The sequence below is a fragment of the Chanodichthys erythropterus genome, chromosome 3 (genome assembly GCF_024489055.1).
Source record: "Chanodichthys erythropterus isolate Z2021 chromosome 3, ASM2448905v1, whole genome shotgun sequence".
NCBI classification, from domain to species: Eukaryota; Metazoa; Chordata; class Actinopteri; order Cypriniformes; family Xenocyprididae; genus Chanodichthys; species Chanodichthys erythropterus.
The window spans coordinates 28,375,703-28,390,631 of NC_090223.1; the positions used below are offsets into that span (position 1 = coordinate 28,375,703).

The following is a 14,929-nucleotide window of genomic DNA, read 5'->3' on the forward strand; positions in this document are numbered from 1 at the left end:
AATAAACAAATAATCAATTATTAGAATTTATTAGAATAAAATCAAAATTGCCATTGCCAAGTGCAATGTTTAAACCAAAAACTTTGATTAAAAATTAATTCATTTAATATAAAATAATAATATATAACAAGTTTTTAGCTAAAAAAAATTGCAATTGCAAAAAAAATAAAATATATATATATGATTTGACCAAATTGCCCTACTCATTATTAAAGCTAAAGTGATCGAGGAAAGTTGACATTAAGAGCATTTTATCATTAAACAAACAAACACCAGTACATTCTTCAATAAAGAAGCCTTTAGAAGTCACATATTAGATAATATCTAAGCAAAGTTCAAGAAGCGGTCGATTAAAAACACAAGGGGGATAAAAACTAAGAAAGCACCATGTTCTCTTGTCACTCCATAGCTTCTCTGAATGTGGTTATGCATCCCTTTGAGTTATTGGTGATAACTTCATTAAAACCCTCATTAAAGACAACATTATTGTATCAAACAAATGACTGATTTACTTCAGCAAGACATAATCCAGACATGGACTTGCAGTAAAGTTCGCAAACAACAAGAAAACATCTTAAAAGACACATGACCCCTAAAAGAATAAGAGCACAATGTGCACAATGTTTGACACATGTATCACCCGAACATGCCTGGTACGAAGCATGGTGCCCATTACGGTGAAGGGCTTCTGAAGATGAAATGGCCTTTTATTGGAAGAACGGAACTGTACGACATGTCCCCAAGAGAACAAAAGGCCTCACTGCATGGTTGAATGGATTGACACTCATTTCTCCTTGATGGACTTGTCTGTGCTGGATCACACTGAGCTCTAGGCTTACTGGACATCATCAAAGACAAGCCAAGCAAGGTCCTACGGTACTGCACAACATCAAAAGCATCTACAGATGATTAACATGATGCTAGCTGATTATTTCAGCTTGGAGAGCTTGGCTAAACTATGACAGACAGCTTGACAAAGCAATATGCCAAAAGATGTGGAACATTACAGTGATTTTCACAGCAATTGAAAGGGGTGAAGTTATGTGAAGTTATTACAGGGAGCGATTGGGGGTTAGCTGCTTTGCTCAAGGGCAGCTCAGTTGTGGGTAATGAGAGTGGAAGAGAGCGCTGTTCATTCACTCCGCACACTTCCGTTTCCTGCCAGTACTGAGACTTGAACCGGGTTACAAGTCCGACACTATAACCATTAGGCCACAACTGTCTCACAAATATGATGCGCAACGCAAGTGTCTTTTTGCTAGTTTCAGCCTGACACAGTTATCATTTTCACGTCCAGGGCCATGTTTAAATAGCAAACGCACTCATGCCCATCTGTGTGCCCATGGGCATCTGAAAACAAGGAGTGTTCAGGTGCATTGTTGGCGCATTGCTATTTTGAGGCAACTGAAAATTACAGCAGCAGCACACAAACATTTTTAAATGTTAAAAATTAAAAGGATTCCTCTCTGGAGAAGCATTCAGTCTTTCCGCTTGCAAATTCCGCTATGTAAATCCGTCACGGTGCAAGCACAAATGGCTTTTAAAGGGAATGGGAAATGGGACTCTGATTGGTTTATTGCATGTTATGCCCAAAACACAATCATGACTCATTAAGAGACTACACTCTAAAAAATGCTGGGTTAAAAACAACCCAAGTTGGGTTGAAAATGGACAAACCTAGCAATTGGGTTGTTTTAACCCAACGGTAGGGTTAAATGTTTGCCCAACCTGCTGGGTAGTTTTATTGAACTCAACTATTGTTTAAAAATTACTGTATTGCTTAATTAAAATTAACCCAAAGTATGTTGGAAATGAACATTTATTAATGTTCAATTAATAATTATTAAACAATAAACATTTATTAAATTACTTATTAATAAATTTATATTAATAAACTATTAAACTATTAAATGTATATTAATAAATTATTAAAGCTTATTAATAAACATTCACCTTTTGTCTATTATTGTTGCCTCTAATTGCATCTGGTTTTTAATTTCCCAACTATTTTGGGTTCATTTTAAGCTAGCCATATAGCAATTTTTAAACAATAGTTGGTTTAAATAAAACTACCCAGCAGGTTGGGCAAACATTTAACCCAACCGCTGGGTTAAAACAACCCAATCACTGGGTTTGTCCATTTTCAACCCAACTTGGGTTGTTTTTAACCCAGCATTTTTTAGAGTGTAGGTACAACCATTTTGGACCATGTGCTTGGCGGCCATTTTTTCGTCATTAAACTAGTGAAAGTGGATTCGGCACGCCCTAAGTGCACCTGCGCCATGCGCTTCAGACCACGTGCAAAGATCGTTAAAATAGGGACCAGTCTAATTTACATTGGATGATAATACAGTACCAATATATTGCACATCCCTAGATACAAAACAGCAATGTTCAAAAAATACTGGCATTTTATTAAAAATAATCACAGCTATTTCACAACTATTTTAATAAAAATAATCTTCCTGTTCATTATAGCGTAACTGAATTATAAACCACCTTACAATATACAATATAATAAAATATAATACAATATAATAAATAAACAACATCTTTTCACAGCAATACTTTTAACTGTTGTTCTATTAAGCCTTGAATCTGTTTGTAGAGGCAACCAATAACAGGAGTTCAATTCACAAAATGTTGTACTGTAACCGATAACAGTAGTGCCAGTACAAGCTCTCAAAATCCAAACTCATTATCACACTGTTTTCAAAGCCAATGGTAGCTCAAAGAGAGAAGATGGTAAAACTCCTCAATGTGAAAATGAAAAAGAAAGGACAGGACTTGATACCTTCTAGCTGAATAGCTATCATGGCAAACCAGCTAATCGCATCAATACAGAAACACAAAACGTACAAAATAAAAAACAAAACAAACGAACAAAAAAAAACCAATCCATCTGCAGTTAGATATTAAGAGCAACTTCCTCAACTGCATGCTCAATAAAATAATAAAATGTCAATCATGCACACAGAAAGCATACGTAAAAGAACCAATGAGTTTGCATCACAGCGAGCAAACAGGCCAATCAGCAAAGAGCCCTCTGGGCAGTGTTGATGTGGAGTGGGGCGAAGTGTAGAAGGTTGCCACGGCATCCAGTGACATTCAAAGACGTCATGAGGGGGACAGAGGGTTAATAGAGGTTGTTACCGGTTCTAATTATAAACGGCAGAGAGTCAGAGAGAGCCAGGCGAGGAGAGAGTGGGGGCGGGCGCAGGGCCGAAGGTATGAATTAAAGGCGCATTAAGAGGGGGCTGATGGGAAAAGAAAGGGGCGAGGAGGAGAAGAAAGCTGCAGTGTACGGCAACAGATGAAGGAAGATGGACAAAATCCACAGGTTTTGTTTGCCTGAACAACAAATCTGGCTAAGCTTCATCTGAGATGAGACAATTATACACAATTACACACACAATCATAACAACGGGTTACTCGCCAGCTGACAGGCCAAAAATCTTCTTCGAAACGTGATCTGTAATTGCTACAGCTGTGAGTCAGGTTGCATTACTACTTCTACTACTACTACTACTACTACTACAATAACAAATGCCTTTTAATAAAGCTACTTTATTCATTCGTGTTTCCAAACACAGTGCTGATAGATTCAATTGTTGCATTGTCACCAATTTTAAAACATCACCACATTTTACAAACCAAGGAAATTCACAATTTTAGTTTAGTTAAGGGCTTTATATGCTTAAAAGAGCTTCACACAACTGACACAGTAGTGCCTATAGCCATCTATCCAATGCAAAATGTTAAAAAAAAAAAAAAAAAACCCTGCCAGACAAATTGCAAATAAAGTGGCGGTTCTATAAGGTGTTCAGAAGAAAGAAATCTTCACTTCCATGGAAATTCAGCGCAAAATAGAAACGGAAATGGAAGTTGTAGCCACTATATAAGCCAGTTTGCCTCTTTTATTTAAAGGGCTAGTTCGCCTAAAAAAATAACAATGTTGTCATCATTTACTCACCGTCCAAGCCTGTATGAGTTTCATTGTTCTGCTGAACACAAAAGAAGATATTTTGAAGAACGTTGGTAACCGAACAGTTGATGGACCCCATTGTCTTCCACAGTATGAAAAAAAAAAAAAAAAAATGATGGAAAATCAATCAACTGTTTGGTTACCAACATTCTTTAAAGTATCTTCTTTTGCGTTCAACAGAACATAGTCATTCATACAGGTTTAGAACAACTTGAGGGTGAGTTTATGATGACACTTTTTTTTTGGGGGGGGTGAAATTTTCCTTTAATGTTATAAATTACTTGATGTCGAGTATGCACAAACCAAACAATATTGCTAGTAGGAGAAAAATAGCAGTCAATAATCTAAACTTAAATTAAAAAGCAATCTACCTTTCAAGTGAGCATACAACTTTTACCCCAAAATTTGCAAAATAAAGCTATCTTACTGAATGAAACATTAAAAACAACAAAAAACTTCAATTCTCACTACTCTTAAAGATCCCCAGAACCCGTCTAAAGACGAGGGGAAATCGAGCTTTTGAAGTGGCTGGCCCCACGCTCTGGAACAATCTTCCAAACTCTGTCAGAATGGCTTCCAGTTTATCTGAGTTTAAATCATGCCTTAAAACTCATCTTTTCTCTCTCGCATTTGGTATATAATATGTAGGTATTTGAGTGTATTTATGTATGTGTATATGTTTATGCATGTATGTGTATGTCTATATATGTGTATATAATGTGTATTTATGCATGTGTATGTATGCGTATGTATATATCATGTATGTCATACATGTGTGTGTACGTGCATATATCTGTATATATACGTAGGTGTGTATGTATGTGTATATATATATGGATGTGTATATATATGTGTATATGTAGATATGTGTGTATATAGTGTCTATATTTCTCTGCCTTCTGTTTCTTTGTCTTTTAACTGTTTCTTTCATACTTTATGTACACTCCTCTTCTAATTGTTGTACAGCACTTTGGTCGGCCTTTGGCCGTTTTTAAATGTGAACTCATGTAAGGAAAAGCACCACAAAAATAAATCTGTAATGGAGGTTGCTGAACAAAAAGTAAGTCCAACCATGGTAAGCAGTCACCAATATCAGACAATGCAAACGTTCATGTACTACAGCTCTTCTTTGTAGGCCCAGATGGATTCTGAAGACTTCTGGGCTGATTCTGAGGGTTAAATTTGTAGAATTTTGTGGGATGGAATTAAGGCTGGAACACAGTACATTACTTTTCAAATCTAAACATATTTTAAAACGCCAGGCATCACACACTTTTCGACTCTGTAAAACGTTACATAAACAACTTAGAATCACACACTACAAGACTTGTTTTCCAAGTCATTCCAAACACAACAAACTCACACAGAATCTTGTTGCTAGTAGACACATAAAAATGAATACAAATATGTGTTCTAAAATCACTACAAAATATCACACATGTTTGATATCTCCCAACTGGAAGGAATCAAAGTCTGAAAAACTGGATGGAATGAAATACTGGAGAAAAAAAAATCTAGGTAAAATTCATGTAGTGCAGGAGTTTTTAAAATGGGGTCTGGGGAGGGAGTTCTAGGGGGGTCCATGGAAAATTATGGAAAAAGAGGGTAAAAAAAAAATGTAAAAGAAAGAAATAATAAAAAATAAGTAAAAAATGTGATTAAAACAAAGAAATAAATGAGTAAATGAATATAATAAATTAAAATAAGTAGGCTAAATAAATTAAAAATAACTATGAAACATAATAATTTAACTTAATAGAAACCAAATATTTTTCAAATAATATTTTAGATATTTTACATTAATTTATAATATAAATTATTCACACTAAAAATGGGATCTTTAAAATTGTATAAAACATCTGATACCTGGAAGTATTATCAACTGAGACAAAATCTTCCATTAGCAGACATCAATGTTTCAGAGTGCAACATGAATGAGTAAAAACTCTTACCGGGTGTGTTTGGTGAATTCATGGATGACGCCACTGATCTTCTCTGCCTCTGAAGTTCTCCAAGCAGCAGGGAAAGATGCTTTTTGGATAAACCTCAGCGTTCGACCTCTGGTTTCAGAGGCAAGGTGCCGCAAGACGCCGAGTTCTAAAGGGGGTCCTCGGCGTCAGCCATGACCGTAGACCTCACGGGGAGGGCTGTGATGGCCGCTGGTGCCAGCTGAACACCCTCACTGCAACAGATACAAACACACTGACCTTAATGGCGCTGAAACTGCTGACATCCTTCAAGCCAAAAAAATACAATGCAAAATAGCCTTCTCAAAATTACAGTAGACCTGTCTGAAACGCAAAAACATTAATAAATAATAGTATCAAGCAAAACAGCTCATTTGTTTTTCAAAGAGTGTATAAAGTCCCCTAGCTGCATATTAACGGGTTTGTAAGAGTCATTAATGCCTGTGTCAGAATGTTGCGCATGTAACAGAGTTGTATATTTGCTGCTTACAAAACAGATCCAGAGGATGTTAATGGATGACTCACCCTGCCTCTAAGTCAGTGGAGATGCACTACAATACCCACGCTGCCTAGCAGCGACTGGATACGCAGCAGGGTAGCACATTACCCACGCTGCCTTTCATTCTACCATGAGCCCTGCCCCAAGCAAAGAATAGAGAGGTTCGACTGTCTAGTTTTAGTGATTATTATTAAAACACTGGCCCACACTTCCTGAGCCCTAGGTCTGTTCAGTATTCAAGTAGATAATGTTATGCATCACAAAGCAAAGCATTCAAGTTTGGGGATTTTAACATTCTGAAACGCACATTTTTTATGCAAATCAACACATCAACATGAAATATTATATATATTATATATATATATATATATATATATATATATAAAAAACTGAAAATAGGTCAAAAACTTTTCTGTGCACACCAGTTGCCTTTTTTGACAAATCTGCCAGATACTTTTGAACAATATGCAAAGACTAATTGCATTAAATCATTGGTAAAACTGCAGCACTGAATTGAGAAGATGACAAGCTTCCAAGTTGCCTTGCATGCACTGGGACGGTAGCCTCACCTGCTGGTCGAATCGTGCAAGTGCAGTGTGTCTGTCCTCTGGCAGTGAGATTTGTCTTATGTCCCCATTGTTACCACAGCACACTTCACACTTCCTTTGGTATGGAATAGTTAAAGCAATCAATCAGTTTTCTTGAAATATTTTGTGAACAACAGTGTACGGGTCCCTACTTGCATATCTAAATTAATCAATATCGGTACGGACACGTGTGCTATCAGCTCAGAGCCAATAAACTGTAATGAGTGACTGATAAATGTTAAAATAGTCTTGTTGTTTTGCTTTGACGCACTTATAATGTAATTTGAACTTGGGCCAGGACTTTATGGTAGCTGGATTTCTGCAGTGTAATGTTTCGACTGCTAATCTCAAAAAGTTCATCTCATACTGCAAATCCCCAATTTATGAGCCTTTAAGAATGTGGCTAAAACATAATGAAGGTCTACAGGACTGTTCCCTAGATCTGTGTGTTTCTTAACTTTAACAGCCTGTTTGATGCTCACCAATGAAATAAGAGAAATCAAGTTATCAATGACTAAGAATCCAGTGATAAATAAACAGTTGAGATGTACAGTTATAAATATTAGATCAAATATTAAAGCACTGCTTCTTAAAACCATATAAATAATGAATTATGCATAAAGAATAGCACACAATTAAGAATGGTTGCAGCTTTGCATGGAGGTGCATATAGGTTAAGTTAACCAAATAGATTCTAACTACTTCCTTATATTTATTAATTTAAATATGTTTTTAAATCAATGACTTTTTCACTAAATACTAGGGATATGACAATATTAAAATTCAGTCAATAACAAATAAATGGTATATTACAATTCAATTTAATTTTGTCTATTTAACTTAAAAATAAAATTACAGAAAACTAAAATCAATCGTTTAAATGTGCCCCTGATCCGAGTACTGAGTATCCGATCCGATACTTGTATTTTACTGTCTATGGTATTTTCCTATTGGTCTGTACACACTTCAAATACAATAAAGTTGTTAAAATCAATCCAGAGTCCCAAGACACGACCCATAGCAATGCATTATGACAAGATTGTCAGTCTGACCGCAGATAAAAATAAAACAGTAAATAAATGACTTTCGAGTTATAAGTTACAAAAGTAAGCATCAAATTCGCTAAAAACAGAAGCTTGAACGTACGTGTGATGTGCTAGAACAGACCTCATTGGTTCTCACCATCACTTACGCACATAGCTTAGCTTCTTTCTTTTTAATGGCGGTTGGCAAACCCACTTGACGTTGCATACCGCCACCTACTGCACGACACCTGCATGACAGCTGATGTAAAATAAAGGATCAGGCCGATACCGATCAGGTAAAATAAATGCTTAATAGACCCTGATACCAATCCTTAAGATCAGATCGGGACATTCCTAGTAGGGGTGTAACAGTTCTCGGTTATTAAAAAAAAAAAAAAAAAAGTGTCGGCACACACTTGCACTGCGGTTCATCTCATATCTGACGAAACATGTACGCATCTATAATACGATTTGTTGAAAATAAGTAAAACAGACAGAGTTAGGCTAATGTATGTTTCTGTCACCAGTCATTTACTCCATCATCACCCAGGTGAGACATGAACAGCACACGTTGCTATCTGTGTTTAAACTAAACTCATTTACGCCTTGCTAATTTTAACATTCGAGAGCAAAACGCGAAAGAGAACTCGCGCGCAAATGTTGCGTTCTCTTTCAAGTCTTGTGCTTGAATGGACAAATTCACACAAAAGTTATGTCAACATTCCCGTTTTGGCGAGTATCCAAGCAAACATAGGTTATGTTTTAAGAGAACTTAAACACTTGAGAAAGAATGCATGTGTTCAGTATCAGTGAACGGATCTGTGCATTATGTCTTAAAGTGACAGCAGCCTAATATGTGACCCTGGAACACAAAACCAGTCATAAGGGTCAATTTTTTTAAATTGATTTATGATTTATTGATTTGAAATAGATTTATACATGCATGAAATTTATACTGCATAAATAAGCTTTCTATTGATGTATGGTTTGTTAGGATAGGACAATATTTGGCTGAGATACAACTATTTGAAAATCTGGAATCTGAGGGTGCAAAAAAAAATTAAAATAAAAAATTAAAATATTGAGAAAAGTTGTCCAAATGAATGCATATCCACTCACAAAAGAAGTTCTTAGCAATGCATATCCACTCACAAAAATATTTTTTAATATATATTTACAATAGGAAATGTCCAAAATATCTTCATGGAACATGATCTTTACTAAATATCCAAATGATTTTTGGCATAAAAGAAAGATCGATAATTTTGACCCATACAATGTGTTGTTGGCTATTGCTACAAATATACCAGTGCAACTTATGACTGGTTTTGTGGTCCAGGGTCACATATTCCTGCTGTCTGTATGCGTTTTTAATGTTAATCAAACAGCAAAAGAGGAGAAAATCACTCATTGCTCTTGACTGAATAGCTCTTGTAATTTAATTAATAATTAAAAATGATTCATCTTTATTTAATTTATACACTGAAGATTATATGCAATGTTGTTTTACATTTTATTAGCTACTTTATTCAATTCCTATACCTGAAAACTACTAGATACCTGTTAGATACCTGGAAAAGCACTGTTTATGTTATTTGTATATTTGCCCTACTTTATGTATTTGTGCTGTTGCTTGTAGTTTGATTATTTGTTCTTATTTTCTTTATTTTTATTTGACAGTAGTCCTTTTTTCCCTGAACATAGCATATACTGAACCGTACTGAAACCATGACCCTAAAATCGTGATAAAAACTGAACCGTGAGTAATTTGAACCTTTGCAGCCCTAATTCCTAGTAATTTTCTGGTGGTAATTCCTTACCACCAGAAAAAAAAAAAAATTATTGACCTATATGGCTTTTTCGCATTCTCAGAAGATCACATTCAGATCTTTTCACTCCCACTGGCACTTTCATTAGATTGTGGCCGCATGCTAATTTGCCCTGTTTAGAACCATAATATTACTAATGTTTTTGCTAATTAATAATGGAAATTAATACAATCCAGATTTGCAATTTATTTTATCTTGACAGCTGCCACTCTAAATTTCGTGCTTGGGACAGTATCTTACCTGGGACTCCAAAAAAAAAAAAAAAAAAATCCAGCAACCATCTACAACACCCTAGCAAACACACAGCAATGCAATGCAAAACAAACAAACAAAAAAAAAAACTTTTATTAACAGGTTTTCACCGATAAGCACCACTCACATTCACTCATAAAACCATAGAAATCAAGTTAAGAAAATGTCTCAACTTCATTAGAGAAAGTCTGAGTATTTTCTGCCATGGTCTACAAATAAAACTATATGGATAGTTTCTTATGTCATTCTGAAAGGCTTGTTCTTTTCTTTGGCCACAGCCAGCTCTGACATGTCCCAGGGCCTTGTGGGGCGCTAACATGCTGGTACAGTTCCTGGAAAGCCCTATATTGACTAAAGAGCAGGCTGAAGCTGGTGTCTAAAGCTCTGTCAGTGATTTAATGGAAGAGCTGAAAGCTCCTCCTGTCCAAATCTTTGTCACTCCTCTCTCTCTCGCTCTCTTTCTCCACTCTCATGCAAGTGGTCAGGCTTTGTGCCAGAAAACTGATCAGCATTTAATGCTCTTAAAAAGGAAGGGACATTTGATGAGAGTTAAAACACTGGCTCGCTTGAGAGAATCATCCTTCCTGAGGTGCTTAGCTCTCTTTCTTTGAGGCTGAGTATATGAGAAGGCATCAGTCACTCAACGAGGGTGTGAATAGCGTGGGGGCGGAGATGTGTTGATTAGCATCCGTGCTTGATGTTAAAGCCTCCCGCATCTCTCTGAATGAAGGTTTCCAGACCATCAAGGTCCACTAATTTCACCATCTGTGTCACAAAATGCAGAAAAAGCAAATCCCAAACTGTCAGTAAAGCATCAAGACACACTTCAAAATCTCTAGATTCACACTAACCATATATAAGTATAAAAGAAGCTCCATGTGCAGAATTTCTTAAATTAAACACCTAAAAGCACAGCTCTAACTCATTTCACACACTAAACTGCACTACAGTCTGTCTAGAGCGAACACGAGCATCTCGCTTATATTAAACCCATCTAACGTATCTGCACAGTGCATTTTTAACAAAACGCCACAGCTATTTGAGGCTGTCTACAATGGACAAATCAAAGTAAACAATATAAACTGGTACATTTATCTTTCTGAAAGGGTACATGATGATGTTGTTTTGAAGCGTCCATTGCAGCACGTAGTACCGCTATGCCCTGTTCGCTTTGATGTGCTCATGACCTGTTTAATCTTTGAAGGTTGAAATGCAGCACATTTTTACTTGCACTTCTGTAACCAAGCTGAATGACTTTTCTCTTGTAATGCGTCAGTCTTGGTCTCGCCGGCTAAACACCCTTTGGTTCCACCTGTTACAGTAGCCACACCCCTAACTAACACTATAGGTTGAGAAGGAAGGAGATTGACAGATCTGAGCAGACCGCTTTCAATGTTCTGATGGTGCCCGGAGGGCTCCATGTTTACACTTTTGTGGAGATAAACTCATGAATGACATAATAGTAGTCAATGAACAATAAACTTTAAAAAAATTGTTAAAAAGTATTTTAAAGGTGCCCTAGATTAAAAAATTTAATTTACCTCGGCATGGTTAAATAACAAGAGTTCAGTACATGGAAATGACATACAGTGAGTCTCAAACTCCTTTGTTTCCTCCTTCTTATATAAATCTCATTTGTTTAAAAGACCTCCGAAGAACAGGCAAATCTCAACATAACACCGACTGTTACGTAACAGCAATAATAACTGACATGATCCATGATATCATGATATTTTTAGTGATATTTGTAAATTGTCTTTATAAATGTTTCGTTAGCATGTTGCTAATGTACTGTTAAATGTGGTTAAAGTTACCATTGTTTATTACTGTATTCACAGAGACAAGAAAGCCGTCGCTATTTTCATTTTTAAACACTTGCAGTCTGTATAATTCATAAACACAACTTCATTCTTTATAAATCTCTCCAACAGTGAAGCATTAGCCGTTAGCCACAGAACATAGCCTCAAACTCATACAGAATCAATGTAAATATCCAAATAAATACCATACTTACGCGATTAGACATGTTGCATGACGGACACTTTGTAAAGATCCATTTTGAGGGTTATATTAGCTGTGTGAACTTTTTTTATGTTGTTTAAGGTAAGCACGAGCTCTTGGGCCGTGGAGCACCAGATTTAAAGGGCCACACACCCTGAATCGGCACATTTCTAATGATGCCCCAAAATAGGCAGTTAAAAAAATGAATTAAAAAAAATCTATGGGGTATTTTGAGCTGAAACTTCACAGACACATTCAGGGGACACCTCAGACTTATATTACATCTTTTAAAAAAAAAGTTCTAGGGCACCTTTAACATAAAAAAAAAATAAAAAATCTTACATACTTCATCTTTAAAAGAAGAATCATTTCAGGATTCAGACTACACTGTTTTGTGTAAGAACTAGCTCATTGATTAAAATGCCCCATTATGATATTTTAAAGGTTCCTAATTTTGTTGTGGAGGTCTCATTTAACAGGTTTACATGCATCAAATGTCAAAAAACACTTTAATTTTCTCATAATATACATCATTATATCCTTTCCGAGAGCTACTCTGCTCTGATTGATTGGTCAGATGGCCAAGTCTGTTTTAACTGGTCTACCGCTTACAGTGTGTGTCAGAAACTAAACACCCATAACCATATGTAAATTTCAACTCTGGAGGCTTCATAAATCCTCATCAATTGTTTTAAATTTAACCACTGACTCTTCACATCCTCATCCTTTGGAAGTATATACAAAGATAATATTTTTTGCGGCATGTACACAACACGAACAGCTACAGCGTTTGAGGGCGAGTCAAAGCAGACGTTGTTCACGGGCAGCCAATGAAGACCATAGGTGGGCATTATGCAAATTTGTTACATTGTTATGTTACACACACATAAATGTTGACCTAAGATGTAACCTAAAACATTCATTCAAGATCATACAACCTAATGAACTGACTGTACATTTTCTGACCCTGTTTGAAGGCTGGCCCACACAAAAAGATTTTTAAAATCTTATCAGATTTATAAATAATGTTTGGACTGCTTTTTAACAGAAAATTTGTAGAGAAAAAAAGAAAAACGTTTGGATGAAGTCGTGTCATGCTTTTGTCTTTTGTCAGCTCGCTTTCTGTTTTGTATTGTTTCGTTCCATGCGGCAACAGAGTGTGTGCGTACGTTTGTCCTCAGGGTTCCCCCACACAACAGGATTTCTTATAATATTCAACAATTTACAATTTGAGATCGGTGCGGCCCCGACATTTTTTCGAGCAGATTCAATCACTCTTGACGCACCTCACACCACAGGAAAATCTGATAAGATAATCTATAGAACCATCAAGGTAATCGGGACTTTACCTAGGATTGTCGGAAGGGGAGAATTTGGCCCAAACATTGGCCAGATTATGTGTAGTACCTTAAGTGATACAAAAACCAAGGAGTTGTGGCAGAAATTGGTCACAAGAATAATTGTAGTATTTAAAACCTTTAACCACTTCTGAATGCTGGCTGGAGCACAGCGGATGCATTATCCAAGTGACGTGTGAGGATTAAAAATAGTACATCAGATTTAGCATGCTGCCGCACTCCCTGCCGCTCCCCCATCCCCAGGGACGGACGTACAGACGCGGCAGGCCGATAGGGAATAAGCGGCCTGTTCGATTGCAGGCCGACGGGTGAGCTATTCCACAAAAAAAATATCAGGTGAATGCTGCCTGGTGACCCAGGAAGTGCTCACCTAGGAGACGGCGGAGACAAAAGCCCTTGCGTCATTTTCCCAAGATGAGATCAAGAGGCTTGTTTGACTTGATTTTAAAGGAGGCTCTTCAAATTCAAAGAAGAACACCAGAGTAACCACTCATTTCAGCAAATATAGATAATCAGTCATATGTAGTCATGCAACAAACAATTATACAATAAATAAGGTCTACAATTTTTACACTTTTAGTAGCAGGTGCATGCAGTTAGGTAAGGGTACAGAGTCCTTGCTGCTTTAGAGCGGTCAAACCAAAAGCTGAAATTGGTCATTAGCATGCAGCATGGAGCATGTCAGGTATGGCAGCCGCCCAAGAGAGTGGCGGTGTCCTCCATCAGACCTCGAGTCTTTGCCCGCTGTGTTCCAGGATCCTGCGTGGCTCACATCCACAAAGACAAATGAACCTCTCTATCCCTTTAGCAATGGCTGCTTGACACACTTCAAGCACTAATCGAGTCTTTTCAGTCTTTTTGACGCCAAAATACTTTGCGACTTGAAAGAGAACCCCTTCCAAAATACAATGGCAGCTACATATATACATATATAAAGACCAATAATAAAAATAATATAAATGTAAAAAACATTTTCTGCAAAATATTAACTATAAAGTTAACACTATCTTTTTCTGTCCACCATGTACAGAGTACTGATAAATGAGAGAACTGATGGCTGTCTATAAAATAAAAAAAGTGATTAATCTTATAATTTCCAACCATTCTTTACAGAATGAAATGGTAATAAAATGCCAAATTCAGTCAATTTTAAAATAATAAATAATAGAATAAATAAATAATAAATTAATAATCCTGTGCTTTAACATCAGGGCTCTAGTCTGCGACTAAATGGTCAAATTTAATTATATGGTCATAATTTTATTAGAGGTCACACTGGTGCAACCACCACATTGCCCAACTGATGAGAGCTGCCATTTCTTTTGCACATAGGCTAATGAGAAACATCAAACGGTAAACGAAACGTAAGTGGAAAGAAAACACATTTCTCGTTTGAGATGTGAAGCATGGACTGTTTATCAGTTTG

General features: G+C 36.5%; 1 protein-coding gene across 6 annotated transcripts in view; it reads right to left on the reverse strand.

Moving 5' to 3' along the window:
* hdac5 (histone deacetylase 5) overlaps positions 1-14,929 on the reverse strand; it is an 83,389-nt gene that overhangs the window by 58,656 nt on the left and 9,804 nt on the right. For 2 of the 6 annotated variants that reach the window (XM_067381634.1, XM_067381637.1), the window contains exons 2-5: positions 10,272-10,909; positions 7,021-7,114; positions 5,938-6,167; positions 3,974-4,067 (exon numbers count right to left, since the gene is read on the reverse strand). In XM_067381634.1, coding sequence (XP_067237735.1) covers positions 3,974-4,064 — 91 coding nt within the window. In that variant the 5' untranslated portion in view covers positions 4,065-4,067; positions 5,938-6,167; positions 7,021-7,114; positions 10,272-10,909. Of the gene's footprint in view, positions 1-3,973; positions 4,068-5,937; positions 6,168-7,020; positions 7,115-10,271; positions 10,910-12,158; positions 12,175-14,929 lie in introns of those variants that run through there. The other 4 variants (XM_067381635.1, XM_067381633.1, XM_067381636.1 and 1 more) reach the window with 3 other exon arrangements.